The sequence below is a fragment of the Ochotona curzoniae genome, unplaced genomic scaffold (genome assembly GCF_017591425.1).
Source record: "Ochotona curzoniae isolate NIBS_2020 unplaced genomic scaffold, NIBS_Ocur_1.0 contig_2699, whole genome shotgun sequence".
Classification (NCBI taxonomy): Eukaryota; Metazoa; Chordata; class Mammalia; order Lagomorpha; family Ochotonidae; genus Ochotona; species Ochotona curzoniae.
The window spans coordinates 6,609,744-6,622,813 of record NW_024465561.1 but is presented as its reverse complement, the minus strand read 5'-3'; the positions used below and the strand labels follow the sequence as shown (position 1 = coordinate 6,622,813).

At 51.0% G+C, this 13,070-nt stretch overlaps 1 protein-coding gene across 3 annotated transcripts in view; it reads right to left on the bottom strand.

Annotated features, from left to right (window-relative positions):
- PEPD (peptidase D) overlaps positions 1-13,070 on the bottom strand; it is a 101,406-nt gene that overhangs the window by 65,020 nt on the left and 23,316 nt on the right. For all 3 annotated transcript variants that reach the window (XM_040976478.1, XM_040976479.1, XM_040976482.1), the window contains 2 exons: positions 11,227-11,274; positions 9,668-9,729 (listed from right to left, as the gene is read on the bottom strand). In XM_040976478.1, the coding sequence (XP_040832412.1) occupies positions 9,668-9,729; positions 11,227-11,274 (110 nt within the window). The remainder of the gene's footprint in view (positions 1-9,667; positions 9,730-11,226; positions 11,275-13,070) is intronic.

The following is a 13,070-nucleotide window of genomic DNA, read 5'->3' as shown; positions in this document are numbered from 1 at the left end:
AGATTCCTTTATGGTGCCAGTTCATGTCCCAGTTGCATCATTTCCCATCCAACTCCCTGCTTATAGCCTGGGAAAGCAGTGGAGGATGGTTCAAGTCCTTGGAACCTTGCACCCACACAGGAGACCCAGAAGAGGTTCTTGGTTCCTGGCTTCAGGATTGGATCAGCTCTAACCAATGCAGTGTTTGGGAAGTGAATCAGTGGATGGAAGATCTTTCTCTCTGTCCTTCTCTCTGTAAATCTGGTTTCCAGTAAAATCAAGCTTAAAAAAATTCTGCAGGCAGTAAAGCCATGCTTCAAAGAGAATTAAAACATTTCAGAGAAGTGAAAACAGACAATTCACTGTTGGTGGACCTACACTAGGATATACTAAAGGGAATCCTTCAGACTGAAAGGAAGAGCATTGTGGAATGACTGGAATCCACCTGAAGGGAGAAGGCATGAGTAAAGGTGGCATAGAGGAAACGATGAAGACAGCGGAAGCATGCTTTTTGCTTGTAACTCCCGCCCTTCTCCCTGACTTAACTGTACAGAAGTGAGTGTCTCATGCAGCAGTCAGGAGGCTGACTGAACACCTGTACCATTTATTAAGGGTTTGGGTCTCAGCTTTGCTTCTGCTTCAGCTTCCTGTTAACGAGCATCCCAGGAGGCAGGAGACGATGGCTCAGGTACTTGGGGTCTTACCACCCATGTGAGAGACCCAAGGTTGAGTTCCTGGCTCCTGACGTCAGCCTGGCTCAGCCCCGGCTGTTGGGCACATTTGGGGAGTGAACCGTGGAAGGAGGATAGCTGTTCCAAGTAAATAAATCAGTCTGTATCTGTATGGCCTTGGACTAGGCAATCATTTCTTAGCTATGACACTTAAAGCATAAGCAACAGAAGAAAAATAGGTAAACCGGCTTTCACCAAAACTTAAGACATTCCTGTTTGGGAGACAATATCAAGAAGATGAAAAGACAACTCACACAATGGGAGAAAATATTTGCAAGTCATGAAAGTCTAGAATCCAAAACACCTAACTCTGACAACACAACAATGAAAAGGTAAATAACTCAATTCCGAAATGGGCAGCTCACCCGGCTAGAAACTTCTCCAGAGAACAGATGCTCAACAACATCGGACTTCTGGAGACTGCAGATAAAAACCTCGCAGCCACCTGAGTAGCTGTAATAAAATAATCACCTAAGCACTGGCAAGGATGTGGAGGACTGTTGGGAAGAATGTGAATGGATGCAACCACTTTGAGAATAACTCTGGTAGTTCTTCAAAAAGGATAAAGAGCTACCACATGACACAGGGATTGCACTCCTAGGTATAAACCAAAAGCACATTCCCACACAAAAACATGTAGATTAATGTCCACAGCAGCAACATTCACATCAACCAAAAGCAGGACACAACTCAAGCGCCAATCGGTTGGTGCAGGGACAACTAAAAGGTGATACATATCCACAGGAAGGACATTTTTCAGTCAGAAAAGTGAACCAAGCACTGATTCATGCCGTTAACATGCTAATGAGATGATGCTGCCGGTTAAACCACCCCTGGAGATGCCAGCATCCCATCTGAGTGCCAGCTTGAGTCCCAGTTCCTCTGCTTCCAATCTAGCTTCCTGTTAACGTGCCTTGGAGGGCAGCAGACGATGGCCCAAGTACTGGATTTCTGCCACGGAGGTGGGAGAGCCACATGGAGTTCCTGACTCCTGCCACTGGCCTGGTCCAGCCCCAGCTGTTGTGGCCATTTGCAGAGAGAACCAGTAAATGGAAGCTCTGTCTCTGTCACCCTACATTTCAAATAAATAAACAGATCTTTAAAAAGCAAACATGTGAGGGGACCACACTGGGGTGCAGGAGGTTAAACCACCACCTGCAACCTTGGCATCCCATCTGAGTGCCAGTTTGTATCTCAACTGCTCCAACCCAATCCAGCTCCCTGCTAATGCACCTGGCAAAGCAGTGGAAGCTGACCCCAGTGCTTCTGTCCCTGTGGGAAACCCAGATGGAGTTCCAGGCTCACAGTTTCAGCACCCACTTGGGGAACGAACCATTGTTTGGAAGATCTCCCTGTCTCTCTTTTTGATTTGTGTCTCCCTCTGCCCTTCAAATAAATGAAATAATCTTTGAAAAAATAGGAAAACATGCAAAGTGAAAGAAGCCAGATTACAAGACCACAGATTGAAAAGCTCCATTTATATAAACTGTCAGAGTTTACTCACAAATCCATAGAGACAGCAAGTAGATTATTAGTTTCAGGGTCCAGGGGAATGGAGACGGCGTGTAAATGAGTACAAGGGTTATATCTGAACGATGAAAACATTTTACAATTGACTGCAATGAAATAGCACAACTCTGTCCATTTATAGAAATCATTCAACTAACTGTTTTAAGTGGGTAAACTGTAGGGTCAGTGTGGCAGTACCATAAGCCCATCTCCTGCCTTCAGTACTGGCATTCCATAGGGACATCAATTCACCTCCTGGCTTTTCCAGTTCTGGTCCAGCTCCCTGCTAATGTGCCTGGGAAAACAGGGAAGATGGCCCAAATAGTTGGAAGTTCTAGGCTTCCTACTTCACGTCAGTTCAGCTTCGGTCACTGCGGCCATATGGGGAATGAGCCAGTGGATGGAAGATCCATCTCGCTCTCTTTTTCTCCCTCTAAATCTGTCTTTCAAATCAAAATAAATCTTGTTTAAAAAATTTTAAAAAAGGATGAATCCTCCAGCAGAATTTGAGATTTCCACAAATCTCTGTCTTGCCATAATAAGAACAAGCAAACAGAGAAGTTGGGGAAGACGTGGAAGATATGAACTATATATAATCCCTTTACTCAACATAACACTACAGTTAACAGGTGCAGAGTATACGCCCTTGGCAGCAGTACACAGAACAATGTTTATATTTCCACAGATTCTAGACAGTATTCGTTGATCCCCCCAAATTAGGCCAGAAATCAGTAACAAAAAGGAAGCCATACAAATCACAAACTGTTTAGAAATTAAGTCACAGACTTCCATTCAAACCCATTAATCAAAGATAAAAATCACAGTGAAATTAGAAAATTTAAATATCATTACCTATAAAATCCAGCTAAAGCAGGGCTCAGAGGAAAATGTGTAGTTCTAAATGCATATGAGCTAGTAGCAATCAACACTGAAAATCAATAGTCTAGCTGCCATCCCAAGATCAACACTTTATTCCTCCTCAAAAAGCTGGAGGAAGAATAAATAAAACCTGCTAAAATTAGGAGGATATGTAAAACGAGCAGAAAGCAATGAAACAAAAAACATCAAGAAAAATCCACAAAGGTACAGCAATTCTTTGATACAATGGATGTAATTGAAAAAGTGGCCCCAGGAGACAAAAGGGTGAGGTCTGAGGGCACAGGGTATGTCTCTGGCATGAGAGATTTATGTGTGACCCAGAGCCCAAGCTGGGAATGAGACATGGCTGAGCACAGGGTATAGGTCTCGGCAGAGGCCTTGACAGGCTTCCCAGCCCCTGCATTCCAGGACACCACACACAAGCACGGGGACTCCAGGGCTGCCTCATCTCTGCATCTGAAGATGCCCGCCTAATGCCATCGTGTGAGGCTAGTAGGCTCCTGACTCCTGGACAAGGGGCATGGACAACACAGAAGATTCCAGATCTACGCAAAACAGGACTACTTGATTCCAAGCCAAATAAGGTGCCACAGAATCAAAGCCCTGCTTGTGAAGTATCTGAGACTCCACACAGCTAAGTGGTTTGGGATGAAGTACAGAGCAGCAGACAACATAAATCAAGACGACAACACAGGTGCCACCTCCTTTTTTGCCAAATGTCACACTGACGCTAGGAGGAGTGACAGTCTATCTTCCAGACACACACAGGAGTGCAGCTTAACATTACACAACATGAGATTGTACACACACATGCTGTGGAGTGTCCTGGCACAAAGCAGCAGATGCTCAGAAACACACACAGGCCCATGCAGGTGCCCAGGCTCCCCTCAAGTCCCTTCTTCCTCTGCCTGGCCAGCAGCACTGCCGCAGCATCCGCCTGTGCTTCCCCTGACAGGTGCCCAGGTGCTCTCCCTGCAACACTGTCCTCAGGACCAGCAAGCAGACCAAGAGCCACTGGCACCCAAGGACTGCACTACCACAGCAGTGGAGGTGGCTAAGCAGGCCATGGTCACAGTACAAGACAAAGAGATGATTCGTACCCAGAGCAACAGGGAATGGGACCACAAAGATTTCATCTTACTATTCAGAATGGCCTGCAATGCAAAATGTATGAATTGATTATTCCTGTTATTTTACAAACCATGACTTTTCCTCACTAAAATAACCTCCTGAGAAGTGATCCTGGAAGAAGGGAGGTTATCCAGGCTCACAGCTTTTGGAGGCTCACAGTCCAAGATTAGGTAAGACCCACTGGCTGGTAGGTGGGTCAGATGAGGGCAGAGCAGGGCAATGATGGAGTGTATGCAGAGGACCTGGCATGCCAGAACACAGATAGCGGCTGGGCCCAGCTTAACTTTTTTTTTTTTTTTTAAAGATTTATTTTCATCACTTTTTCATTGGAAAGGCGGATATACAGAGAGGAGAGACAGAGAGGAAGATCTTTCGTCCGATGATTCACTCCCCAAGTGAGCGCAACGGGCCGATACTATGCCGATCCGAAGCCAGGAGCCTCTCCCGGGTCTCCCACGCGGGTGCAGGTTCCCAAAGCTCTGGGCCGTCCTCGACTGCTTTCCCAGGCCACAGGCAGGGAGCTGGAAGGGAAGCGGGGCTGCCGGGATTAGAACAGGCGCCCATATGGGATCCCGGGTGTGCAAGGCGAGGACCTTTAACCACTTGCGCCAGCACGCCGGGCCCCCAGTTTAACTTTTACAGTCAACCTTATCCAAATACAGCCCAAGGACACCAGTGATCTAAGGACCTCCTCCCAGCCCTGCCTGATCTGTCGCCATAACTGTGTTAAGTTTCCACACTTGCTTACATGCCATCACTGTTGGATTTAACTTCCTGCAAAAGTTCAGGAGCCTGATCCCATTCAAACCGCAGCACCGACTATGGGTAACGACAAACTGCAGAGGATGGAACGGAAGCTAAGAGGTTTCTGTACGCACACCACACAGGCAGACACACCCCGGTGCACACGCAGAGGCACACACACGTGCATCGGTGTATGCCAAAATTCACAAAGATCCACACACAGCTAGACATGTCAGACCAATACATATACACAAGACCTACCACTCACCCCCTGCCTTGTACCAGGTGCAAGGCAGTAGAAAGCTTTGATTCTGGGCGTTGAGAAATTTAGGTAAATTTGGGTAAGCGAAAGTTGTATGGATCTTGTTGTGTGTGTGTGTGTGTGTGTGTGTGTGTGTGTGTGTGTGTGTGGCCTGATGCTTATTACAGCAAACATATATTAATTGTGTAAAAATTACTACAAAACCCCACCAGTACCTATAAGGGTGGGAGGCGGTGCTGGAAGCAGAGGAAAATTTCCTGGGGGGTTCTAAATTGGGGGCAGACAAAGAAAGAGTGAGCAGTGTAGGGCCGGTGCTGTGGCACAGCACATTAAGCCACCATTGGTGGTGCTGGTGTTCCATTTTGGAACACTGGTTCAAGCCCTGGCTGCTCTGTTTCCCGTTCAGCACACTGTTAAGATACCTGGGAAGGCAGTGGAGGGCAGGATAGCCAAAGTGCTTGGGTCCCTGTTATGCACGTGGGAGATCATGATAGCATTCCTGGCTCTTGGTTTTGGTCTGGCTGTTATACTCACTTGGGGAATAAACCAATAGTTGGAAAGGATGTGTCTTTGAAGCTCCGCCTTTTCAATAAATCAATCTTAAAAAAAACAACAATCCTGCTCATGGCCTCTGCCTTCTCCATGGAATAAGGAGAGGCAGTCTCCAACTCCCAGAGCTGCCCCTGCAAGGGGGCCAGGTCAAACTCTCAGCTCCTCTTAGTCCCTCACCTCATGGAGACTTCCATGGGCCAAAGGAGAGAGCCAGTCCTAAATATTAACTTGATATGTAAGTTAACAGTCACCAGAAATTATCCCCAAACCACAAATTGGCATTCTGCTGTGATTGTCAAGTTTTAATAATGTCCCTCTACTTCCCGGGCTTTAAAACTCCCATCTTCGAATATTAATATTCCTGCATTAACAACCCCCAGATTCAGCATTTCATATTTAACTGCTTATTTAAATGGAATTAATTTGTAACCAATTGTCTTCGACTCTGCAAGGCAATTTAAGTCAATGCCAAAAGATAAGAAATATGCTTTTCCTGAAGAGCCGGCTGATGTAAAATATCGACCCTCTTTCCCAGACAATGGCGAGAGAGTCCTCTGTCACTCCTTGTCCCCGCCCAAGGCTCCCAGCCACACATTCTGCCCATCTCACACTAGGAGGGTACCCCCATTCACCTCTGCACCCCTGACACATGGAGACAGCCTCCCATCAGGCCACGTGGCCACCCACGGCCATCTCTTTCTTTAGCCATGGTCAGTTGTCCTGCCTCAGGAAAAGCCATCCGGCAATGCAGATGCTACAGACACCTACCATGTCTGACTCTGTGCCTGGCCTGCAGGGGCCTAGTGTTCCAGGCAGCCTGGGTGCTTGTGGTCCCTGGTGTCCATCTCAGCCTCTCCTTCCCTCCCCTTCCTAGTGCTCATACCAGCCATACTGGCAGTCATGGCCCAAGCCAGACTCCAAGCACAATCACACTGAACCTGCTCCTCGCTGACTTCAGCAGCCCCATGCCTCCTGCGTGTCTACCAGCGCAGCTCACCTCTGTTCCCTCTGTCCCTAACCTGCATCAGTCTCACAGCTGCAAGATCCAGGATGCTCCCTGCCGGCCTGGCTCTGATCTGGGGAGGTCTAGGGAGGTTGAAGGCCATGGCCAAACCCACATGTGACAGAGCAGGAGACAAACCCAAGAAATGACATTGACAGAGAACATCACAGAGCAGCTGGACCAGGGCCCAGAAGGTCTGGGATGGGTGGCCAGGTGAGGCTGCTATTCTATAACAGTTCCTCTTCCCCACAAGCCAAGGGATTAAGCAGGTCTGGGACAGCCCCTCCAGGACAAGCCAGGAAGAGCTTTTGTCACAGGGAGAGAGAGGTCAGTCAGAGATCTGGCAGGAAGTTATTTCAGAGGTGTTTTATTAAAGGATCAAAAGTGACACCTTCCAGAATCGGGAGCTTCGTCAGGGAAGTGAGAGGCGACTGGGGACAGAGCAGCTGAGTATTGGAAAGTAGAACAGCAAGGATCATGTTGCTTGGAAAACAGGCTATTATTATCCCCAGCAAACAGCTGGAGACGCACTTGGTAGGCAGGGGAGAGTGGTGACTGAGCCTCAGTAGCCCTCGAGAACAAGGCCTCCCAGTGTCCTGACTGGATGCCAAGAGATGACAGGGCACAGGTGCTGGCAGCCTGGGCAGGTGGCTGGGAGGCAGGCATCTCAGCTGCACACAGTACCCAGAAATACAGCTACGAACCTTTCCAAGGAGCAGATGGAGGCAGAGACTGGGCCCAGGGCAGTGCCTGGAGCAGCAAACCCCAATGGAGGAGTTACAGGAGAAGGAACACAGTGAGAGGTGAGGTCCAGAGGAAGGACATGGGGGGATGAGGAGAGAGAGGGCCGTTAGGCCAGGGGACCCCACAACAGAGACGTACGGTCAAGGCTTTCATCTGCAGCACATGAGCCCGGTCAGAGGCCTTGGCCAGCCACCCAGCCCACAGGCACAGGACATAGAGTGAGCCCTTGTCCCAGGCCCTGAGATGGAGGCCCTGGCATAGACCATAGGGTGGACCAACCTGGCACCTGGAGAGTTAGTGCACTGTGTGGCAGAGCCTCTGCTTCTGAAGTCCCGGAAGGCCAAATGGGCGGTAATGGCAGAGGATGGGATAGGAAAGTGGGGACTGCAGAGGCATCTACTCTGGGCTCTGGGCGGGGTGCTGCAGGGACTCAGGGAAACAACAGGCTGGGATCTGTTGGTTGGTGGGAGGGCAGGGCAGGGGAGGCCTTCACAGCAGGGAATCCCTCCAGCCGTCTGTTCCTGGCCACCAGACATTGACACAGTTTCAGGGTCCCCATCTGCCCCTCTTGGGGCACCCTGAAGGATACCTACCCTGCCAGGATAGCCAGCACCCCTCACCCAGAACCACATCCATCAACACACTACCCACAGGACCCAGGCCTATGTGAGGGGGAAAGGGTGGCAGGAAGCAAGGACGTGCCCTGCCCCAACAACATACCCCACCTACCCCCACAGCCCACTGGTATTTAAAAATAAGTAATCCTCAAGTCCACCCAGCCTACCGCACAGATGTAGACACATAGGCCAGCAGGGCCTTGGGACTCGACTGGGAGCACCAGCCCCGTGCCAGGCTTTGGCTGAATGGGACCTGAGACCCTCACGACAAGATGTGACATATGCTCAGAGGGCAAGCCAAATGCCAAGTTCACAGAGCAAGGGGGCCCACAAGGCAGAGACCCAGAGGCTGTGGCAGAGATGTCCTGTGGTGGTGGTCGAGGCAGGTGAATGCCAGCATTGCAGGGCTGGGGGCATATAGGAAGGCTTGACCGAGGGAACAGCTGCTGTGCCTCCATCCCCCTTCTAAGGGCCTGGGAAGAGATGGCGGCTCCACGACCAGCATCTCAACAAGCTGGACTGATGGCTGTGGGGAGCGGGAGGCAGGGCTGCTTGAGGAAATCTCTGGAGGGGACACGGGGATCTGAGCGATGAAAAGACGCCAAGCTGGTGGCGTCCCCCACCCCCGGCCCCACTGAGGCTCTCCCTGCTGGGGCAGGGCGGGGGGCTGATACATATTGATGAGCTCGTAATCCTCCCTCATCACCCACCGCATCACATGTGCGCACAAGTCCTGCGGCTCAGCTCATACATAATCATCAGGTGCTTCCTCCATTACCGCCCAGGCCATCAAAGGACAACAGAGGACGCTGCGGTTGCGGAGATGCCGTGGTGGGGGAGGGGCGGGGCCCGAGGGTGTCCCCTGCCCCCTTTCCGCGCACACTCAAGGAGCAAGGGTCTCCCCTCTGCAGCATCAGCCCAGCCACGCAGGCCCAAGTGGCAGTGACCCAGAGACAGTGTCCAGCCAACCCCCAGGGATGTGCCCACAGAAACAGGCAGACCTCTGGGGGCCAGTGGGGTGAGGTAAAGAGGAGGGAGAGATGCTGCTCTTTAGTATTCTGTGAGCACCAGCACTGTGGCACGGTGAGCTACACAGCTGCTCATGTCACTGGCACCTGACAGTGCTGGTTCGAGTCCTGGCTGCTCCGTTCCCAATCGAGCTCCCTGCCTATATGCCTGGAAAGGCCAGGAAGCTGGCCCAGCCGCTTGGGCTCCTACCGTCCCATGGGAGATCCCAGAGCCCCTGGCTTCAGCCTGGCTCAATCCTGTCTGATTCAGCCATTTGGGAAGTGAACCAGCAAGTGGAAGGTCCTTTTTTATTGTTCTTCTCCCTCTCTGTCACTTCGCCTTTCACATAAATAAATAATAGATTTTGGGGGAAAAAAGAGAGAGAATTATTTTTCTAAACACATCCTCCCAACGCCCCATCAAACTCCCCTGTGGAATCCTGTCAGCATGTCTCACATCTTGTGGTGAGGCAGGCGAGGAAGATGGTCCCCGGGCTCCCAGGACTCACCTGCTAATGCCCTCGAAAGAGGCCTCCCTGCAGGTGTGGCCACTGTCCGTGTTGACACCACGCTGGGGAGAGAGGAAAGATGCAAGAACACAGAGGCCGTGTCACTCAGGGGCCGTGGAACGGGGCGGAGAGGGCGAGGGGGCGGTCTCCCCACCTGCGCAGGACAGCCTGTCTTCTGCAGTCAGGCTCAGGGTGGGAGCCAACAGGATCACCACCCTACCCCAACCTGGCACACCCACTCCTTGTGCTGCACAATACTCCGGGCATGTAAGGCCTCCTCCTGGGACACTTGGCTGCTACCAGCCAGGTCCCGCAGGTGCTGGTACCTGGACCCTGAGCCACTGCCACTGCTGTGCTGGCCCTCCCAGTCTTCTCTGCCACACCCACGTTCCCTGAGAGCAGCACAAGGGCCCCAAAGGCCGGAGCTGGCCTTCCAGACCATTGGTTCTGTGATACAACCAACTACAGTGGAAAACATTCCGAGAGAAAAATCTTATCAGTAGCGAACACGTACAGACCTTTGTTCCTTGTCATTATTCCCGAAACAATACAGCGTGACAACCATTTACATCGCATTTACATCGCACTGGGCATCATAAGCAACCTGCAGGTGATTTACAGCATGCAGGAGGGTGTGCACAAGTCACAGGCAGACAATACACCACTGTACAGGAACTGTGGAATCCTTGGGGGTCCCTGGAAACAGCCTCCTCTCTCCAAGGGGAGACTGTGGTCAAAGCCAGCCCTTCTAGGAATTCAGAATGGATGGGGAGGGGGGATCCAGGACTGGCAGGATTGTAGAAAGCTGGCCTCCACCCACTCCTTTTTTTGTGAGGAGGAGCCACGGGGAACACACACAGGAATGGAGATGAGACAGGGAGCTCTGGCACCCCAGGGAGGCAGGTGTTTTAAATCACCACTGCTTCTGTCCCCAGAACTGCAGGCCAGTGGCCAGCGTACACCCAAATAAAGCACCCGGGTCATCTATTGTCTAACCCAGATCACCTAATGTGGCCTTCCCTCCCAGCCATTGAAGTGCAGACAGGAAAAAAGGAGCTTTAAAAAAAATAACTATTTCCGTAAAATCAATTAAGAGGCGAGAAGGATCGCTTTGGCAGGAAGCAATGCTGTGTGCACACCCAACATACATGAAACTGCCAAGGTCACACAAGGACAACAGGCTGCTTCACCGAGACGCGCCCAGCACAGCCCCAGAGCACAGCCCCTGCGGCCTGGCCACCTCAGGGGCAGGCACCAAGGGTGTGTTTTTCAAACTACCACAACAGGAGACACCAGGTGGGAGCACACCAATGTTCAGGAGCTCAGCCCAGTGCAAAACACGCTTCTGAACCCTGGCCTGGACGCAGGGTCTTGTCCACCTTGACCTTGTCAGGCGACACGGCACATCCCAGGGAGTGGCCACTGACTACAGACGGCCATTCTTCTCACCTCCTTCATCCTCTCCTTTCTGGCTACAGCCTTGCCAAGGGGAGGCGGCTTCTCAGAACTCTTCCCATGAGCAAACCCTGGCGGCCAGCTTCTGGGCCGCAGCCACTTACCAAAGTGAGGAGGACGGAGGGGTTCCGTGATGTCAGGATGCTGGCGATCTGGAAGGTCAGAAGGGAAAATCTGCTTTAGAGCCACTGTGAACTTGGACGGCCGTGACCTCCCTCCACTACCTCAGAACAACAGTGCCCACTGAATCCAGTGGGCCCTGTTGACTGTGGGTCCCCACCCTACAGATAGGAGACCAGGGCTTACATAGGGGAGGGATCCTCACCTCAACCTGGCATGCTTTCCACCATTCTACCTGTCTCCAGGCCACCAGGAAGACACTTCAGGAGGATGGGATACAGCCCCCTCCCTCCAACACACAAACCCCTTAGGTCTGCTTCCCATTCCCAGGGCTAACACCACCCTCCTTACTCCCCGCCCTCCACCCATGCCTCCCACAGGCTCCAGCCTTCCCACTCCAAACCCGGCCTCCACCATCATGGTCATTCTGTCCACTTATTCTCAGGGTGGAAAGTCCCAGGCCCACTCCTCCAGCAGGTTTGTTCCCTTCCTCCTGGCCTGCCACATCAGTGGTTATCAATCTACTGGCAAAGTACCACATGAGCCTTGACCCCCTTGCAAGCCCACGATCCATCAATCTGCCCTGTTGTGGTTCCTCAGACCCTTTGGTCTCTGACCAACCTCCACCCCCCTCCACCATCCCTCATTCCCCAACCCTACACTCTCACACTATGGACACCACACAGGCAGAGCGAGAAAGGAGGTGGCATTGTTTTCACAGCTTGACTGAGCAATCACTGACATGCTCTGCCCAACACATACTTAACGTGAACATTTTGATTAGTTTTGACATATGCATATAAGCCCTTTTCTTATAACGCAAAGATACTCCAAGAGAAAAGCTGGAATACACTGAAAACTATAAAAAGATAAAATGCACCTGCAGTCCTGTCCCCAGAGACTTTTTATCTCTGCCCATAAAAACTGAAATCTGTAATGACATTTGGATCAGAGGAAATTATATGCTTCACTTATTTCCTGTCATTAAATATTCTTCAAACACACATTTTAGCAGTCACTAACAGCAAGGACAGTAACCGTCCACCGAGACTCTGATTGTGGCCAGTGCCGCTCACCTTACACGCGTCACCCCCTTGGTCACCCATGCAGATGCAGTCACCAACACCCATGCTCCCAGAGGAGGGAGTCTTTAGGGTCATAATGCGCCCAGGTTTTCAGTGTAAAGCGTGGTTAAAGCCTGGACTTGAACCTTCGGGGATAGAAATCAATTTAGTCATTCCTCTACTGGACACGTTTCCTATCACTGGCAAGTATCATGATGCTGGAGGAACATGTGGCACATCCAGGTTTGACTAGAGGTTTTTAACAAGTTCAGGAAAGGGTGGGTGTTGGGCTGAGGGGTTGCCAGGCCTGTGTCCTGTGTTGGAGTGCTGGGTAGGGTTCAAGTTCCAGCTCCAACTCCTGACTCCAGGGTCCTGCTCACGTGGATGCTGGGAGGCAGCCTGGTTGCGTCTCCGCCATCCGTGGAGACCTGGATTGGGTTCTCAGCTCTAGACCCAATTCTGACCATCACAGGTCTGTGGGAGATGAACCTGTGAATGGAGCATATGTTTGCTCTCCCTCTCAAATGAATAAATTTATAGAAATGTAGATGGTGGGAAAAAAAAACTAAGCATGGATTTCAAAACTTGGGGGGCACTGAAATAAGCTTGTCTCTTAATTCCATGCTCCCATAAACTCTGAGGTACCCTCTGATTTCCTTAAATTCCTTAAAAAAAAAAATTCCAAGGGCCAAAACTGCCGTAGTAGGTTAAGCCTATATCTGCCGCACAGGTATCCCATACTGACACCAGTTCAAGTCCTCCCG